The 20490-nt window shown below is 39.1% G+C and overlaps 1 protein-coding gene across 2 annotated transcripts in view; it reads left to right on the top strand.

Annotated features, from left to right (window-relative positions):
• NRG3 (neuregulin 3) overlaps positions 1-20490 on the top strand; it is a 393773-nt gene that overhangs the window by 268271 nt on the left and 105012 nt on the right. For both annotated transcript variants that reach the window (XM_064145391.1, XM_064145390.1), the window contains exon 3: positions 12728-12801. In XM_064145391.1, the coding sequence (XP_064001461.1) occupies positions 12728-12801 (74 nt within the window). The remainder of the gene's footprint in view (positions 1-12727; positions 12802-20490) is intronic.

Below are 20490 nucleotides of genomic sequence, written 5' to 3'. Positions count from 1 at the left end.
CATCTTTAGCAAATGACCATTTGAAGGTGAGGTGGGTTCCTACTGAACATTGTAAATCTTACATATTTTTGCCTTTTCTTTATTAATTTTCAGACATCTTTTTCTTCTACCTAAATTCAGTCCCTGAAAGATGCTTTCAGGAAGATTTTAGAAGGGCTTTTGTAAAGGTGGTCATCTTGAGAAAAGCAAAGGTCTCATTTTCATTTGTTTCTTCAGCTCTTGAATATGGCTTTCATCTGTGCCTTATCTGCATGAGACTTTGCATATGATATGAAATCACCTTCTATTTATTCAGAAGCTTCCTTATAGCTGATGAATGCAATACATAATGAAAGACTATATTAATTTATCATCCATAGTAAATCATTTATCATAGAGCAGAGATGTATTGTGGAAAAAACTAATCAAACCTTTTAAGTTTTTCTGGTTGGTTAGATCCACAATAGCAGAGAAATGATTGCTCAGTTAGTTGGTTAAATGTTTTGTTTATTAGGTGCTATTCAAAGAGAATTTCCAATAGTTTTGTGTTTTACAGATTAAAATTTGTTGTTAAGGAGTGTGTGGGAGTTATTTATTTTTAATTATGCAACATAGACTGGGAAAGCCTGTTAAGTATTAGAAAGATAATGATCTGGGGCAGAGGCAATGTTATTGCACTGTGGCATGCTTGGGGCTGGTCAAAAAGTTGTCATAGGTAAGTTGGTTTGGTATGGATATACGTGATGAGTTTGTGTTGAACTATTAGAATCAACTTACTGCTGGTACTAGTTAGCATTAAATTCTTCCTTCAGAAAAGCAAAAAGAACATGGAAATGGTGGTTTTGAAATGCAATCATTACCATGTAGGCTTTTGAAATGTCCTGTTAAACGTCTTCCCACCTCTACTGAGTTTAATCCAGCACTTGCAGATCTTTGAGTTAATGTTGGCATTCAGGACTCAGTTTATACAGCACAGAGTTCTCCTTATTTCAGCACTAATATAACAAAACTAAACATTACAAAATTTAAATTCCTAAAATGAAACAACTGTTGATTAAATCTATTCACACTTTGATCTTTTCAAAAAGATGTTCCTGGTAATGATATTTTAGTAAATTTGGAGTAATGTATTTTCTTAATGATCTAGACTTGCAGCATAAAAAGTTATGTTGCCTGTTCAGTGCTGTCTGACCTAGACAAAGTCATGAAATAGTGTAAGCATTGTTCAGTTGGAGTTAGAATTGTGCATGAACTTCTGAGTAGAAGTTACCACCTGTTGACCTCATAGCATTTTTTTTGGTAGAACAGTAAAATCATAGAATCATAAAATCAACCAGGTTGGAAGAGACCTCCGAGATCATCCAGTCCAACCTAGCACCCAGCCCTAGCCAGTTATCTAGACCATGGCACTAAGTGCCTCATCCAGGCTTTGCTTGAACACCTCCAGGGATGGTGACTCCACCACCTCCCTGGGCAGCCCATTCCAATACCAATCACTCTCTCTGCCAACAACTTCCTCCTAACATCCAGCCTAGACTTCCCCCGGCACAACTTGAGACTGTGTCCCCTTGTTCTGTTTCTGGTTGTCTGGGAGAAGAGACCAACCCCCACCTGGCTACAGCCTCCCTTCAGGTAGTTGTAGACAGCACTGAGGTCCCCCCCGAGCCTCCTCTTCTCTAGGTTAAACAACTCCAGCTCCCTCAACGTCTCCTCACAGGGTTTGTGCTCCAGGCCTTTCACCAGCTGATAGAAAAAACAGATAGCATCATTTTCTAAGTGGTATAAACAAGGATAAGTCTTCTGACACCATGATTTAAAACTATTTTGCATAGCATAAGTGTGACATTATGCTTGTCAGCTTTGACTGTAGGTTGATGATAATTTTTCCATTCTTATTTCAAGCCCAGTTTTACAGTGGAAAACAAAAGTTAAAATGTGCTCCTCCATATCCTGCTCTAGTACATTTTTGCTCTCTATAGATTTGTTTAGTAGTAATCTTAATCTCAGAAAGAAGTGTTGCATCTTTGCTGCTTTGATTTCCCTTGTCCTTTGGAGTGTGTCAAGAGCTAAATATTTGGCAATCCTTCAGAAGTACTGTTAGATTTCTTCTACAAGTGGATGACTTTTGGCATGGAGGTGCTGGTCAGTTGTGGCACTTTGTGGTGGTTTTTTTTAATGACTGCTTCTGCCTAGTTCTGTTTGTGGTGTATTTTGTGTTTCCAGCCATGGTTTGTTTGTTTTCAGCAGGGGCAGACTAATGTAGTGTTATGAGATTGAGGTTTTTCCCCAATACAGAATGATAGAAATGCAGAACATTAGGGGTTGGAAGGGACCTCAAAAGATCATCTGGTCCAACATCCCTGCCAGAACAGGGTCACCTATACCAGATCACACTGAAAGACAACCAGGCAGGTTTTGAATACCTCCAGAGAGGTAGCCTGGTTGTAGGCCAAATGATAGACACAAAACTGTCTTGCCCTTCTTTGGCTTTTTGAGATGATTTCCTTTGTGTTTGCTTGGTCTACCTGTTTTGAACAGCTGCACCATTTGAAAAGGACATTGACAGAAAAGTGTCAATTTTTTTTTCTCTTAAAGCTGTTATTGCCTCTTCTGTAAGGACCATACTGTTTCTTTACAGAGGGATCAAAATCACCTCTTGAAGAAAAGGCAGGTGCATTTCTGCTGTAGTTTGAGGCAGGACGAACCTGGGACTGGATGATAGGAGCGACTCTTGCTCCTCTTAGAGAGTAAGAATGAAAGGACTGCACACTGAGTGGCAGTTGGAAGAGAGATTCTGCCAGTGGAGCACCTGGGTGAAATTACTCTGTGTTCACCAATGTGGTTAGATGGTCACAGTCCCACTTGATTTCCGTGTACAGTGAGTTATCTGCTTCCTTGCAAGAGGCGCGTGCCACTGAGATGGGTTACATACAGAGGGCACAGGGTTACACGTGAAGCACGGATAGGGTAATATACCCTAACAGTCTGAGGGTCAGCCTCTGGGGCTGGCTAACTCTGCCCACCTGCAGCTGCGTGTGGGGGGCGCTACCCAGCGCTGCTATCTTAACTCCCAGGATGGGCCCAAGGACTCGGGTTGCTCATGTTTACCAGTTCATGTCCTGTTAGCAAGCAATTCTCCAACAAGATTCTGTTTACTGCTCCCCGCCCCTATGCTAGGCCCACAAGGCCTCAGTAGGCCGCGTGACGCAGCTCAGTCAGTCGCTGTAGTGGAGCTCTGCAGCTGGGAGGTCTCCTCCAACCTGGTTGATTCTATGATTCTGTGATTCTCATCGCTGCAAACAGCTGCAGCAGTAGTACCGCTTGCCTGGGGGCAGTTGGCTCTCCCGAGCTTACGCCTCTCTGCCTGGTCCAGGCTGTCGTTACCTGCCAGCAGGGTTGTTCCTGCAAAGGCTGGCAAAGTCTCTTGCCTGTGGCGTGAAGGCACTTTATGGTCTCTCCCTGGTAAACCGAGACAGCAAAATTCCCGTGCAGGCCAGCTTGAAGCACCAAAGCTTGCTGTTAAGCAGCAAGGCTGAGTCGAAGCAACAAGGCTTCCTGGTCTCCAAGGCAAAGCAAGGCTTGGCAAGGCAAGAGCAAGGCGAAGCGTGGCAGCATGGCATGGTGAGTAGTTCACAACTTCTGGCCATATTTATTAACTGCCTGAGTCTTGGTTGCTCCTTTGGACAGCAGAGACTGACCAGTGAGAATGGCACTTTGCCAGAGCTAACTGTGTTAGGTGAAGCCAGGAGCTCGCTTTACCCGTATTGTTGATATTGTTGCTGAGCCTCTCTCCATCGTTTTTGAAAAGTCATGGAGAGCAGGAGAGGCACCTGATGACTGGAAGAAAGCCAATATCACTCCAGTCTTCAAAAAAGGCAAGAAGGAAGACCCAGGCAACTACAGATCAGTCAGCCTCACCTCCATCCCTGGAAAGGCGATGGAGCAGTTCATCCTGGAGTCCATCTCTAACCAGATGGAAGAAAAGAGGGTTATCAGGAGTAGTCAACATGGATTTACCAAGGGATGATCTTGCTTGACTAACCTGATAGCCTTCTATGATGCCATGACCAAATGGGCAGACAAAGGAAGAGCTGTGGATATCATATACCTTGACTTCAGCAAGGCTTTTGATACTGTCTCCCACAACATCCTAGTAGATAAGCTCAGGAGATGTGGCATAGATGCCTGGTATGTGAAAACTGGCTCCTCAACAGAGTTCAGAGGGCTGTCGTAGATGGCACAGAATCAAGTTAGAGGCCTGTGGCCAGTGGCGTTCCCCAGGGATCAGTTCTGGGTTCAGTTCTGTTTAATATCTTTATGAGCAACCTGGCTGAGGGCATGAGTGAACCCTCAGCAAGTTCACTGATGATGCAAAACTGGGGAGCGAGTGTCCTGGCCTTCCCATTTGAAGAGCTTAATGTTTGTGTTCAAAAAATACTCATGTTATCTTTACCTGTATTCCTTATTTGGTGTCCAGTTTTGTTCTTTCTAATGCTGTGCATTTAACTTAGCTGATTATTTTGTATGTTTGCTTTGATCTTAGTGTAATTTCAGTTAGGTTATATTTTGTGCATAACACAGACTGCAGGGGCTAAAACTTTATGCAAGGAGTACCCACAAGTCTGCTGATCACAGAGGTGCATGCTACTGCAATCATAAACATGGTATTTTAAAGACCCACCTATCTAAATATAGCTGTTAGTGACTGGTTCTGGGCTTTGCACAGAAAGGTTCCATTTTCACTTCTTGATGCTAAAAGCTTCTGGTTATTTTCATTTAAGATTTTTAAGGGCAGACAAAAACTGCTGTATGCTTTTTCAGCTTTGCTTACTAATATGTCTAAATACTCGTTGATTAGATACTTTGGCTAGTGGAATTGCTTTACTATGGGAATATAAAGTAGTAAAGGCTGCCAGATTTTTGTGTTCTTATGTACCTTAGACAATTCCATTTTGAGTTTTCATAGAATTACCACAACAAAGACCTGAAGGCTGTGTTTGATAGTGAACCTATAGGGAAGATCTCGTGGCTGCATTGCATTTTAAAACTCTGATTAGAAAATAACTATAGTTTGGACAAGGAAAAATGATAGAAACTGCTAAGGAGAAGCATATTTTAAAAACTGATTCTATGCAATAGCTGGAATGGGTAAGCTAGCTACATTATATCACTCACAGAAAACAACCGAGAAAAGCCTTCTTTTTTTCTAATCTATCTTTTAAAAGGTGGTGTTCCATTTCAGGAAGAGATTGAGCTTTATTCAGTTCTATATGTTGGAGTGTTAAATAGATCAGAGAGGAACTAATGAAGGGCAATTTCCTCTGTTGCTCTGGTAGCATTTTGTTAACTTGTATCGGGGCTGCCACCCTTCTTTTCCTGCTGCTCTTTCCCTTTGTGGCCTTACCCTGAGTGCTTACTGCTAGCAGACCTTATGCACCTATGGTCCAACACTCACAGTCTCTCTCACAGCTAAGGAAAGTCTTTTCCTTTAACAGTTTGCTCGTAAATTGTTGCATGATCCTATTATGAAACAATCATGTAACTGTCATGTCAACTTGTGAAAGTCTTTCTATTGTGAAGCTGCAGAAACAGGTTTGTCAAGAGAAAATGCCACCTCTGTCAGCACTCTTTGTTTGATCTATACCTTGTCTCCTGAGTCCTGCTATTTCTAGAAAAGTCTCCAATAAGCATTATTTGGTTTGTTGTTAAAATGCTACTTCTGGATTTTATTTTACTACAAGCTCTGCTGGAGGTAATTTATTATCTGGTGACTTTTGTCTCTCCTGCACACACATCCCCTCTACCCCCGTAACCTATTTTGATGAGAAATTGGATATCCTTGATTGTTTTTTTCAAGAACAGTACAAGAGCAGCCCTTCTTAGAACAGTTAATAATCCAGTGATCAGGACATTTCTGCAATATAAAAAACGTGGGTTCACGTCTTTAATGCTTTATTTTCACACTAAAACCTGAATGTGAATCTCTTCTCATTTGAGTCCCTGGCCAGCAAACTATTGATTTTTATGAAGGGTTCATTTTCTGTCTGGCTGTGAGCGTGTTATATACTGAGAAGTGTTCTCAGTTACGATGCAGCAGTCTAATCTGTTGAATCCAGGGAGCCTGTTTTCTGCTTACGGTAGCACGCTGCGTGTGTTAAACAGCAAGACACCTTGACTGACCCTCAGCATTAACATGACTTTTTTTCTTCCCTTGTGAATAAAATATCTCATAACAATCACTAAAATAGATCTCAATTTCCATTTATCCCGGTTAGGGTCATTCTAGTTGCAGACACAGAAGTCTATATTTAGCTAACCTGCAGAGCAGAGGAATTATTTTTCGTTGTTTATGAAATATTTCAGGGCTAGATTGTGGGACAGCCTAATGCCCTGTGCAATGTCACGGCTTGCTACTGTGTGGGCCTTTAACCCAGAACAAAGTGTATTACTTTTCCCATGTGAAAGTAAATACTTGATGAAAATTCACAGACCACTGGAATATTTATCATGATATCAGATTCCTCTCTCAGAGAAGAAGAGAAGCAGTTATGTACTCTTACTGGCACCTGATTGCCATTACAGTGGTGGCAATAGTGTCCAGTAAAAATAATTTATAACTGTTCCATCAAAATTATTAAATGGACATTTTTTATATTGTCATTTTGTGGCCTTTACAAGTGGAAGGAAGAAGGTGTTGGTCTGGACACACTGCAAAACATATCTTTTATTTTACATAGGTGCTGTTAGTTCCTACTTTGAAATTTGATATTTCCTGCTTATGGAGCTATCATCAAATTAAAGGTTTATTTAAGTTAATCTTTTGGGCAATAGTATTAAGATACTTCTATTAAGTGTAACATCACTTTTAGCCTAGGACACGCTCCTTTTACTCGTGTACAGTATTGCTTTTTTTCTTCTGGAGTACTCCATCACTGAGGTGCCAAATGCCATTTTCAAAATCTTCATTTCTTAGGATTTCAGATACTTTACAATCACAAATTCTGGATTGTTGCAGAGAAAATGCTTTTACACACTTGTTCACGTGGTCAGAGGCAATATGATCACTACGCTCAGGGAAGAAAATCATTCGCATTTGAAATGGGTGGCACTACCGTAGGGAAGGAAGAAAGATATTGGGGGTTCATGGAATTACCATCTTTCACAGACTTTGCGGTTTGCTAGTGCCTCTCTATCTCTGTCACTCACTCTCTGTCTTCTGCTTTCAATACATTACTGTCCCTTGAGAGCCAGAATGTTTCAGTTTAATGGGAATATGGAGCTCTATATGGAAATATTTTGGGAAAATGTAGCTGTGTTGGTAATAGGTTCTTGGCCATAAGCTTTATGTGTCCTTCCTTAACTCTTCTGAATAGGTTCTTTTTAATATCTTCTCTTTTGTCTGCTGCCTTCAGATGTATTTTACTTATAAGTTTGCCACCCACATGCATGCATTTTTACTAATATGTCCTATCTTAAGTCTAGGGATTTGGAGGGCTGTGTTATTCCTGTGTGTGATGGAGCCATCTATCTGAAAAGCCTCTTTGCTCCTTAAGGTTCAAATACACAAGAAACAATTCTGAGAAGTGTCCACAGAAGATGTCTGCAATCTCTTTGACTAGAATATATGTGTAATAATACTAGTATTAAAAACAGAGATAAAAGGATGCTCGTACTCGGCATTCTGAAATGTGAATATGCTTGAGTAGAAAGAAAAGAACTTCTCATCAGGAATGAGAAATGTGTTTCTGCCTGTGTGTTTTCACACAATGTTGTGGGTGACCCCATGAAGTGTAACACAGGATGAAATTTGTCTTTGGTGACCCTAAAAAACATAATCTAGAGAAAGTACATTATCAAAAATGTAAAGAACACATGCTAAAATAATTGTCACTGAACTTAGCAGATACCATCTGGGCATGTACCATTCACAGGCATTTTAGCTACTGCTTGAAAGCTTCACCTGTAATTCTTTTTATTCCACTTAATGAGAAAGATTTAAATCGTTCCATTCATGAAATCTTGTTGATATTTTTGTTGTAGAGCCTACACAGTTATTTTGGTGAAAATGTGAATGCAAAATAGACAATTCCATTTTCATACTTACTTTGCAAGAAGGCTGTAATTAGCACTATTTATAGAACCCTTCCCTATGGTCCACACTTAAACATGTGCCTGAGTCTACTTGTACGTGCAGCACTTCAGCACAGGAGTGATTTTTTTGACTGTCCTTTCCATGAGAGGCTGCCAGGATCCCACATTCAGCATCTTATCCTAGTTTCCCTGGCTGCTCTCAGCTTTTTTTAATACAGCCATAAATATAAATGTGATCATTCACACTGCATGTGGCAATATTGAATGGCCTCACTTGGATTTACTGAGCTTCTGTGTGTGACATAACAGTGCTAGCTTGGTAGCACCCTTTTAACTAAGGGGATTTATAGTGAATTGGGTTTTTTTTGTTTGTGGGGTTTTTGGTTGTGCTTTTGTTGTTCCCCCTTCCCCCTGAGATGTGATGCCAATTAGCAGCATATGTGAATTTCAGCTATTGTGGACAAAATTGTCACATCTGCCCATTTAGGATTGATAGCAGATGCTTTAATAAAGATGATAGGATACCACAACATGATCAGCTTTTATCATATTGTGACGTTAAGTGTCAAACCTATATTCTATGTGACTTTAATGTCACAATTGATTGCAAAGGTTTGCACTTTGGTGTGACATTAGCCGAGCAGTTACTGCTATTGTTTGGTGTATTATGGATTTCAAAAATCATATCATAGAATTAACCAGGTTGGAAGAGACCTCCAAGATCATCCAGTCCAACCTAGCACCCAGCTCTGCCCAGTCATCTAGACCATGGCTCTAAGTGCCTCATCCAGGCTTTGCTTGAACACCTCCAGGGATGGCAACTCCACCACCTCCTTAAGCAGCCCATTCCAATGCCAATCACTCTTTGAAGAACTTCCTCTTAACATCCAGCTTTTACCTCCCCCAACACAACTTGAGACTCTGTCCCCATGATCTATTCCTGGTTGTTTGGGAGAAGAGACCAACCCCTAGCTGGCTACAGCCTCCCTTCAGGTAGTTGTAGACAGCAGTGAGGTCAGCTCTGAGCTTCCTCTACTCCAGGCTATAATTTTAAAAATAAGCTATGTGTGGTGTGGTACTTTGGTCCTAAACTGGGACATATGGTCGTAGTAGTTGTTATCTTAATGTGAGGCTATTACATTAAAACATTACATCAGTTCTTTGATATATCAGCCATTTCTGTACTTGTTATGGATTTAAGAATCATTGAGGTTCTTAAGTCCTCCAGAAGTACCAGAGAGTACAAGAGTGGACACTGGCAAGTGTAATTTTTGTTATTTTCATTCCCATCAGCTTGCACTGAAATATATATGTTGGACTGGATGATCTTGGAGGTGTCTTCCAAACTGGTTGATTCTATAATTGATTCTGTGATTAACTGAAATGGGCATTACTGTCTGTTTTGTCCTTTTCTGTTCCCAGCATGGACCCTTATCTCTTGTAGAGTGGGGGGGAGATTTGCAGCCTTCTGACTGGGGGAAAGATTTTGGAAGGTGTTTGCCTAGTGAGTTTTTTAGAAAAGCCTGACCTGGAGAACTGGGCCAAGGCTGAATATGAATTTGTGTATTTTGGATTTCTTTACATATTTGTGAATAGTATTTCCATTTAAAGTTCCAAACCTCTGTGAAATGTTTTTATTTCACTCCTCTGCAAAGGGGTAAAATAACTTCTGTCTGCACAAACCAAGACAGTACTAGATATTGAAAGTAACAGAAGTAAATTCTTTTTGTGGCATGTTTGTTGAGGTGTATTCTTAAATGAAAATGTTGCGTTAGACTCACACAGGTCAGTCAATCAGCTGGTTATTGTATGGTACAGTTTCATAGTGATAGATAAAAGCAGCACTTTATGATAAAGGCAGGAAAAAATAATTGTTTTATATGATGCCAAATCAATATTATGAGAAGAAATCTATCCCCATCATTATCTTCAGACTGTGTGGCATAATTGTGACAACATGCAATTCAGTATTGGAGAATTTTAAATGAGTAACTCTGCGATATTCTGTTGCAAACTATTGCTCTTACAAAGTCAGGAAGAGAAAGATATAGAAGTACATATAAGTTAGATTCTTATACTGGTCTGATAGTTTACCAGTTACAAGAATCTCCAATTGTTTTTTGAGGCCATCAACTTAATCAACATTTGCTTTATTTGCAACTGGTAACACTTCCAAATATTAAATGGAAGGTGGAAATATCCACAGCACCTCTTGTCATTTTTGAGAGATAAAAAATTGTTTTCTTAAACTGAAGAACAGAGAACTCTAGTGGGGAGAGTACAGTGGAGGACCAGAGGACGATTAGGGGACAGGATGATTAACATCTCTAGCAAGAGAGAAGCTGAGACACCTGAGACTCTTTTGCTGGGAAAAGATAAGTTTGAGAGGGGATCTTTATAAATGCATATAAATATCTAATGGATAGAGGAAATGACAATGGGGCTGAGCTCTTCTCAGCAGCAGCCAGTGATAGGACAGGGAACAATGGGTACAAACTAAAACACAGGAGATTTTACCGGAACTTAAGGAGAAACTCCTTTTTCTTTGAGGATGACAGAATGTTGGAACAGGCTGTCCAGAGAGGTTGTGGAGTCTCCTTCTCTGGAGACTTTCAAATTCTGCTTGGATATGTCCCTTTTAACCCCTACCACACTATGGTTCTTGGTTTGGTTTGGCTCCTGAACCCCAAATCTGCCTTAGCAGGTGATAGTAGCAAAATTTCTTTCCTTGAATTCTGGCATGAGAAGTTAGTTAGCTGGACCAAAATTAATTAGCTGGACCATTTGACATCTAGAATAAATGGTGCAAACTATTTCTGAGTTGTGAAGTGAGATAAAGTTTCTCTTCTGTTATGTGAAGAAGGAAGGCGATAGAGCTTCTGGCTCAGATGTGCCCTGGTGGCAATCAGAGAAGAGAAGAAAGAAGTTGTTCCACCTGGCATGAATGTACTCGTGGCATTTCTCTGACTGCTTCTGTCTGATTGGTATTCACACATGCTGATAAACGCTTGGTCCAGCTCTTCTAGGAGATACCACTTTGTGGCTCATCCTCACATGTAGCATCAAAGTTTTCAGTTGTGAAATTAAGCTATTGATGAACATATTTATGACTTGCAGAACAAGAGTTTAGCACAAAGAATTTTAAGTCTGTGATAGGTTAATAGTAATTGATGCAGGTACAAATGTATGTCAAAAGTTAATGGAAAATGCTAATTCAAAGGCAAGAATATCCCCACCCATGTTCTTAGGCTTTGAAATGAGGTCTGCTGAGTCTTCTTAAGACTGTGGAGAAGAGTTTGTTTGATATGAGACAATTTCTACTATTCTATGACTAGTGGATAATTTTGATTGAATATTCCTGCATTCCTTCATTGATAACTTATGACCACTGCCATAGTATCTGAACTATTTTTTCCCAGTCAATGATTTCATAGATGGGTGAGTACCAATAAGAAGCTAATTTCTAAAGGTAGCACTTAGAGAAAGGTCAAAAGAGAGGTTTTGAAATAATATCTGTGTGGGAGTTTTATGTATTTTTTTTTAATGTAGACTTTTGCTACATTTTTTGGCCCAATGGAAATTCTTATAATTTACATATATACTCAGAAGTGTGCTTACATTATGAAGTGTATCAATGCTGACAAGATGCTCTTCTCACAGAAGCATTTATTTATTAAAGCAAAAGCAGTTAAAAAAAGAATCTTTTAGAGGAAGCCTGAGTGGAAACATTGTGAAGGTGCAGATAACTTCTGCTCCTGACATTATCACGTCGTTCAAGCTGCAGCTGTCAGTCTTAATGAAAGGTGGTGATGCTGATTTGAGCATATTGTTTATATGACGTGTGAGAGCTTTGGGAGATAAAGAATCCCTGCTGCTATCATTTATAATTAAAGCGTCCATCACTTTCCTCTGAAAAACTGCTTGGTGAATAAATAATTAAAGGTCTGATTCTGATATGCTTAGTTGAAATGAGAGTCTTCTGAGAACAGTTCAAATGCAGTAAATGGGATTTCTTCAAAGCAAGGTTTCAGGATTAATAGTATTAGAACCTCAGCCAAAGCCAGTTCTTGTTATTTAAAGCAGAAGGGTGTTCTAGTTTATGTGCTTTAAAATCTAATCCTCCTGACAAGTAAGACTGTCCACTTAAAAACAGTGCCTTGATGTTGTCTATTATGCCTAAACATGTTATGTTTTAAGCACAGTAGAGATTAGTCTTAAATTTAACATGTAGGTAAGTGTCCTCTGCTTATTCAAACAGTTAAACAAGTTGTTAATCTGTAGAGTACAAAAGTTTTATAAATCTTTATGTTGCCCAAGGAATTTACTTTTATTGCAAATTTTGTAGAGCTTTTTTTTCCTCCTATGCTTGTTTCCCTGAATTGATATTTGAATGAAGGATTGTGCTGAAATGCTGTTTCTTGCCATGATTTCTAAAATAAATAAAACATGTTCGAGGGGAAGTTTTGGAAACACAAATTCTTTTATGTGCTTCTGTTGTGTTTCATCCATAACCTTTCTTCTGTAATAGCTGAAATAGCTGTAAATATGCAAGTCCCTCACAACATTAGCAGGGAGAATTTCAGATGCTTTGTACAACTTGGGAATTAACCTTTTACTACCGCATGCGTATGTTTGTCATTTATCCCCTTTTTCTCAGGTGCAAAGAGGGCTACCAGGGAGTCCGCTGTGACCAATTTTTGCCGAAAACCGACTCAATCTTGTCAGATCCAAGTATGTCCAATGTTTTTCTTATCTTATCAAATCTATGCTGGAGGCTGTTCTTAGCCATTAGAGATGACCCTTTGCCTATTGTCATAAAGTGCTGTACTTGTGTGTAGACAACAGTGTTCCTTTTTGTTGCTGGGATTAAAATGGATCCTCCAGATTTGTGTTCTTATAAGACCACTACTGCTGCAGCAGGGCAGGCCATCAGAGGATTTTATTTCCTATGATTTGGAATAATTCTATTCCCACTTAAAATCTAAATATTCCTGTTTCTCTACTTTTGACTCAAAACCAAATGAAAATACATGATCTGGAAGGAACTCAAGTCAGGCTGCAAAATGGTTCCTTTAAAAGAAAATGAAATCACATTGTATGACAAGAAATTATAATCTCCTTGAAAATTCATTGGGTTTTTTTCCACTTTTACAAATGAAGTTGCTCTGTATTTGCAGAGTAAAAGTTTGCTTTCTGGTAGTAATGTGGAGATCAATTAACTTTCTATTGCACTGCTCGGTATATGCTAAAATACCCTCTGCCTGTGTCTTCTGCTGTTCCACTGTTGTCCTTTTAAAAATCTGTTGATGAATAAAACGATGTCAAAAATATTATCCAAGATGAATTTATTGTGACTATATCAATTTAATAATTAGTTTAGTTAATCTTTTTTTTTTTTAATTAAGTGACATATGTCAAAGGGTCATATCCAATCTCTTGCTTTTGTTCTTATACATGGAAAGTGTAGAGTATTAAGTCCCCTGGGTTTGGGTGCTCTCTTACATTTTATTTGAGTTGCTTGGTTTCTTTTTTTGAAGGATAAATCTTGGCATTTCAGTCTTTTTCTTTAGTGCTTTCTGTGTATTTTCTCATGTTTTTTTCATGGGAAAGCCTCTTGCCAAAGATATGTGTTGTTTTATAGTTCTTTGTGTTGTTTAGCTCCTATTATAGTTTGCTTTGAATTTTGTTTAGCTTTTCTTTTTGCTTGACCTTTAATGGTAAATTGCAAAGCCAGATTTTACCTCTGCCAAGTTGTATGTGCATGTGTCAACACAGAAGTTGTGTATACCTTAAGGAAAATGGTACTTTATATCCTTAAAAGTGGGGGAAAAGACAATCATTTAACAATAGGACAGGATGCCTTCCTGACTTGTGTATTAACAGGGGCTGCTAGCTTACTACCTCAAATAGAGGTGGAATTCATATAGATACAAAACAAAGCTCAGAAAAGACTCATAGATTAAGCTGTATCTAGTGAGACCAGAAGGCCCACGGTGTTCATATACTGCAGACAGTATTGTTGATTCTTTGCAGCATTGTGTTGATAGCACAGATATATTTCTTTTTATTTGGGAGCTGCCTACTTACTGTGGTTGGTTTTTGACTACTTCTGTGCCAGTTTTTGTGCTATTTCTGCAAAATTGTTCAGCCACCCAGTCTTGCTCAGTAAGCTAAGCTGCTGAAATGTCTTCCATGTATCTTCTGATTACATAGGCAATTTTATTGATACATTTCTTCCAAATTATATTATTTATGGTGTGAAAGAGCAGGGTATCTTGGCTTGATATTGATCCACTGGAGACATGTATGGCCCAAGAACATGTCCAGTGTAAATAACGATGGTTAATGTGAGTTAAGTGCTGTGCCAGCTAATATTTGATCTTTATTTGAAAGAGGTACACTTCTGTGTGTTGGCACAGAGTGATAAACTTCTGTGTAAGTGCATATGCACTTGTTCTGAAAGAGAGGCTCTGGTGTTGCTTTGCAAAACTTCACTTTGTTCTTAAATATGTCTAGGAAGGGAACTACTCAAGGATAGTAAAGGGCAAATTTGGAGGTGGCTTCAGAAAGAAGCATTTTTTTCTTTTAAATGCAGGGTTTAATTTTCCAAAGTTGAACACTCAGGTGAGTGCTCTTGCATCTGGACTGTCTGTAGGCAACACTGGTTAGTTTCAGGCAAGCTTTATAAATAGGTCCAGCACATTTGAGTTTTGTGGGATTGCTTTAAGTTCTCAATAGTAAATGTGTTCATAAGTGCCAATGATGTGTCCGATAACAGTATTTAGTTTATCTGAAGTTTACATATATGAAATACTGAACTAATATGGTCTTAGTCTTGTCTTGCTCTGATATTGCAGGTTACATTATCAGTTGTCATTAAATAGAAAGTGAATCTGGGCCAGAGTCAGTGGGAAAAGAACAAAAATATTATGTTTGAATTGTTAGCTATTTACACACTCAAGAAACTTGTGGTTTTGTTTCAATTTGTTTTGGTTTAAATTGCCCTTTAAATCTAACCAAGCTTGTTCAGCATGGCTATTATCCAAGATTGCACAGTGACAAATAATGTGCTATGGCTCTGCATTATTTTTAATGATATCAGGTGAAACCCAGCTCCTTGTTTCATTTTAGGTGTTTTTAGGCAAGTTTTGACTTGACATCACAGATATGAGTACAAATTATGTAATACTTCTACAGATTAGTGCATGCTGAATCATGTGCATGTAGTATAATTAAATGATTAAAATAGTTAAGACTGTTTTGGGGAAATCTTTCAAACTTCAGAGTTCCTGAATTGGCATCCATGCCTTCTTGCAGTCAGATTTGCCACCTGCGAGCTTCCTTTAGCTCAAAGTTAGGATCAAATTCATAAGAAAACAGATACAGAACACACATAGAGCATGGTCAAAACATCCCAGTTGCAGGCCCTTCTGCTGGACCTTCAAGCAGCATAGATGTTAACGGCTTCCACTTCCAAATGCAAGTCATTTGGAAGTAAGTTTGTTTATCTTGGAATGTGTGAGAAACTTCTATGTCATGGCAGCCTCAGGGAACCTGACAGCATTAAAGATGTTACCAACAAGGGAGGAGGCTGCACACTGAGCATGGGTTGCATTGTCATGCAGAGTCACTATCAAGAGGAGGGAATCTGTCAGCCCTGCTAATACTGGGCAGGACAAGTCCATGAACTCTTAGTCATATTCTTCTTCTTCTATGGCAGAAGTAGTAGTGGGACCGAGAAAAGAACAAGCAGTCACATGCTGGAACAAAAGAATAGGAGTACACTTGAAACATCACTTTGGCTTTCTTCATCTCGGCTATCTTCTTTATAAATGCAATTCATGGCAATGAATACTCTAAGTACAACTTTAAATAACTTTATGTACAAGCCATTTTTCTGCAGTCCTGTGTGTATATATAGGATTGGGAAGCTATATACAGCACAAATTCTGCAAATGTACTCATGCACTATCCTTTATAGTGTTCTGGAGTAGACCTGTCTGGCCCAAAGAGTCTTGAGAGGTAAGTTGCATATAGGCTGTGGATATAATTTTCTTACTAGTGTTTATAGTCTTTAAAACTTTTACTGTTTTGTGAGGATATTCCAAAATGGTGAACAAGACTTTGAGAACAAGTTTGTTGTATTACCTCCTTTTTACCAAATTGTTGAACTCCATCTTCAAGTGTTCTTAGCACTAACTTAGCACTGAGAGCTACTTTCCTATACAAAAAGAATATTTAATAGTTTTGACTGTTGCTCTGTTTGTTATATTAACATTCAGTTTGTGCCTTTGACATCAGAAGATTAAGTGAAGAGGGATCTCTTATCAAATATTTGGAATGTTTTTCAAAATAAATGCATTGTTTTCTAAAAGAATAAAAATAGGATGGAACACTTACAGTTACTAGGCCATGCTCCTGCTAGTGCAGTCAGCCTCATCATGTCATTCTTTCCCTAAGCCAATCATACTTCATTTGTAAACCACTTATAATCAGCATAAACTAGCCACTAGAGACAGATTTTGTTTACCATCCTTTCTTAAAGGGTTTCAGGACATTTTTCCATGCTAAATTTGTGCATAGCCCAAGGTTATCATTATGTTATTTGTTGAAATGTCCACTTTATTTCTACATTGCTTTATTGTTTTGTTTTGTTTTTTTTCCCTATCATCTTCCACCATGTTACATATTTGAGTCTGTTAAGCTGGCTTTTCAAATGTCAGAAGTCTTATTCCTAGCTATAGCCTGTGGTCTTATAATACTTTAACCTGTGACAGCATGGCACACATCATGTTTCTTTTTGAACCTTATCAAAGAGAAACCTGCAAGTGTCATGCCTGTGATCTGCTGTTGCTCATTCCCTGATTACCTCTGTAGGATCAAAACCTCTCTCCTGGAAGTCTGGGACTGTAAATAAGTAAAACAACTCCAGACAGTTTTAAAAGGGAAAAAAACAAACCCTCTTTCCCAGAAATATACTAGAAACTATAAGATCCACATGTAACTCTTCCAAAAACCCCCAAAACACCCATCAACAAAATAAAGCTGGACAGATGTCTTGTGCTATTTGCATCCTGTGCACTTCTCCATTTGTAAGATCATGAGAACTCTTGAGAACTCTGGTGATTCAGCCCCCTGCCTTAAGCAGAGCTGGCTTTTGAAGTTTCTGCTAACTGCATGGGACAACAAAAAAGGTAGTCTGTAAAGGACTGTTATTGGATTGAAGAAAAGCATATCATACTTAAAAAATGAAACTTCTGAGTCTTTTAGGCAGAAGAATAAGAGATTTTCTAGAATTCTGAATTTATCAACATCTTTCTTGAATCTGTTTTCTCCTCATTTTTTAATTTCTAGAAGGCATAGAAGAAAACATAGTTTTGCTATTGGAAAGATTTTGGAGGCTGGATGTAGGTAAGGACAGTTATGAATGGGCAACAGTTTAGAGAAAATAGAGTGACTAGCTGGAGGTGGATATCTGACTTCTGTGGAGGGCAAATCCTTCTATAACTGATGCTTCTTTAACCCCAGGTGCATTTTGTGGAATCTGTATCTATATCAGATACGGATTTTTTTGGCTTAACTTTGACTTCAAAAGCTTTTCAACCTCTCCTGCAGTAATTATGTCATCTGTTTTGTATTCAATAAAAAGCATACGGAGGAAGCGGCTGCAGACCAAGTTTCTTTTGTAGCGATTGTCATTTTATGCTCTCTTACCAATCTATTTGGAAAGAAAAGTGCCACATCAACTGTGTGTTCACAGGATAACGATTATTAATGTTGCTGTGGGATATTAAGCTTTTGCAAAAATGAAAGACTCCAAGGATATTTTATTGCCTTGTAAAATTAGATTTTAAGGGCTGCATGGTGACAGCAGTCAAGTGAAGTCCCTGAAAATGGCGAGTTGGTATAAGATCTGTTAGCATCCATCAAGGACTATGATATTTCTGTTAATTGTGGTTTCTTTATAAGGATATATAAACATCATTCCTCTGGTTCAAATGCATCACAAATTAACCTAGATTAATGCTGATGCATTAATGTTGAAAAGGAAGGAAGGAATTGCTTTAATAGAAATAGCAATAAAGGAGAAAGGCTACGCAGTCACTTCAGGAGTTTTAATGAATTTATCTATAGATGAGAAAAGATATATCACATGTGAGACAGGCTGGGGAATATGAAACCTCATCAAGGTAAAATAAGAAAGAAAAGATCCTTAGGGAAGGAACAAGGGATATTTTTTTCCCCTTTTCTTTGATCACGGTTGGGCAGAGATCTCAGGATACGGACTGTAAGAGGCGATGTGCTTTCAAATCGAAGTTGTGCTGAAGCTGTAGGTTTTTATTTTGTGGGAATATTACTGATTTATTTGGTTTGGACTTTAAAGTCTAAGTTCCTTTTTTTAATTCTGCAGAACTGGAATGACATGACATTAGTGAAATGCTTCACCAGTGATAAGTGGAAGCATGACTTTGTTCATTGTCAGAACATACTGAAAAGTTATCGAAATCACTAATTTGCTGCCAATGCAGTGGGCACTAAAAATCACACGTAACATCAGTGTAAGTTTTGATAACAAAATTATTTTTTACAATCTTAAAAAATAATGTAAATGCACAGGAAACAGCTGGAAGTGATAGTTGGTTTTGAGAGGTGACTTGTACAGAATGTTCAATATAAATGTTCATTTTTTTTTCTTCTGTCAGTAATGCAGAGTAGATTCCAAAACTCACAAGTGTACTCCTTCTAATGTAGTGGAGTGAGCATTTTACATTACTTCTTGGCTTCTAAGTTTGTGCTGTTCTTCTCAAGTAAAATCAACACCAAAAAATCTGCTACTATGAGAGATGTTTTCAAATAGCATTAAATTGAATTTTTTTCCATTGCTTTTGTGAGCAATAACAGAGCTTGTTTTCCCCTACTTTCATTGAATTCCTAGCCCTTTTAGGAAAACAACCAGCAATGAGTTTGCACAACTCCCCCACCCACCACCTGGCTTTCTTTCTGGAAAGATTAACAGGAAGTTAGCTGCTGATTTCCATCTCATATTTCTGTTTTAAATGAATTGTCAGCTGCTACCAAAATCATATCTGTCTTTCTTTAGTATTAACCAAAATTTAATTAAGAAGATGCAGAAGTTTATTTAGAGAAGTAGAAAAACTTTGTCTGAATTTGACCAAAGTCTTTTTTTTCCAGTTGTAAAGGATCACTGTTTCTTTATTCTTCTTTGCTTTTCTCTTCTCCTTGAAGACAAGAATGCATTAGCATGTGGTTGCTCAAGGGGCACAGTGTCAAGTTGTGCTGGGGAAGGTTTAGGCCAGATGTCAGGAGGAAGTTCTTGCCAGAGAAAGTCGTTTGCCATTGGAATGGGCTGCCCAGGGAGGTGGTGGAGTCACTGTCTCTGGATGTGTTCAAGAAAAGCCTGGATGAGGCTCTCAGTGCCACGGTCTAGTTGACTGGCTAGGGCTGGGTGCTAGGTTGGACTGGATGATCTTGGAGATCTCTTCCAAACTGGTTGATTGTATGGTTCATATGATTCTATGAACATTGCTATCAGGGTGCCAGTCCTGTTGGCAGTGTTGGCTACATTGGAGGAGTGGCTGCTCTCAAGCAGAGCATAGTGAAATGCTACTCAGCTCATGCATCTCAAGACTGTTAATGTGGGCCCAGTGGACTGAGCTTTGTGTGCCTATAGACGTCTCACTGGCTTCTCTCACGCTCACTTTGTAATGACAGTAATACACAGTGGCTGGAGAAGCAGCAAGCCTGGTTGTGTTCACAGATCTTTCCACTAGAAAAGAGTCCTTTCCTCTCCTGAAAGTGGCCCTAGGCAGTGTGGATTAGCTCTGTGTGAGCCAGGGGTTGGCATTTCCCAATTTGGGTCAGGCCCAGGATCTAGGATGGCCCTAGCCCATGGTGAAGACTGGTTCGTATTTCTTTTCTTCAGGTGGCCAGTAGCCTGCAGACCTCACACCTTCCTGAGCTGCCCTTTGCTGGGAGGAAGAGCCATGCTTTGTTCTTGCTGTCCTCTTAGGGCAGTTGAACCACTCCAGGTCTGTCTAATACAGCTTTCCTTAGGGCCTGCTTTCCAAAGATCCATAACACTGCCAAGCACATGCTTGGAAGTGATAGCCTCTTATCACTCTTAAATGCAAAGTTGGGAATGATGTCCTCCCTTGCCCTCTCATGTATTCCTGTGAAAGCCTGGTTTGCATTCTACCTTGGGCACCTCTGCATTCATAGCGCTGTTTAAAATCTATCATGGCTCTCTCTTTCCCTTGTGCATTACTTTGCACTCATCAGCGTTGAATTTCATGAGCGATCTCCTGCCAAGGCAACTCAACAATGAGATTTCCTCATGTACCTTGCCCAGCTGCAGACTGGGTTTGAGTGTCCCAGTCCACTTGGTGCCACTTTTCCATT

This window comes from Pogoniulus pusillus, chromosome 6 (genome assembly GCF_015220805.1).
Source record: "Pogoniulus pusillus isolate bPogPus1 chromosome 6, bPogPus1.pri, whole genome shotgun sequence".
Taxonomy (NCBI): Eukaryota; Metazoa; Chordata; class Aves; order Piciformes; family Lybiidae; genus Pogoniulus; species Pogoniulus pusillus.
The sequence above is the reverse complement of the archived record's forward strand: the minus strand, read 5'-3'. Positions and strand labels throughout refer to the sequence as shown.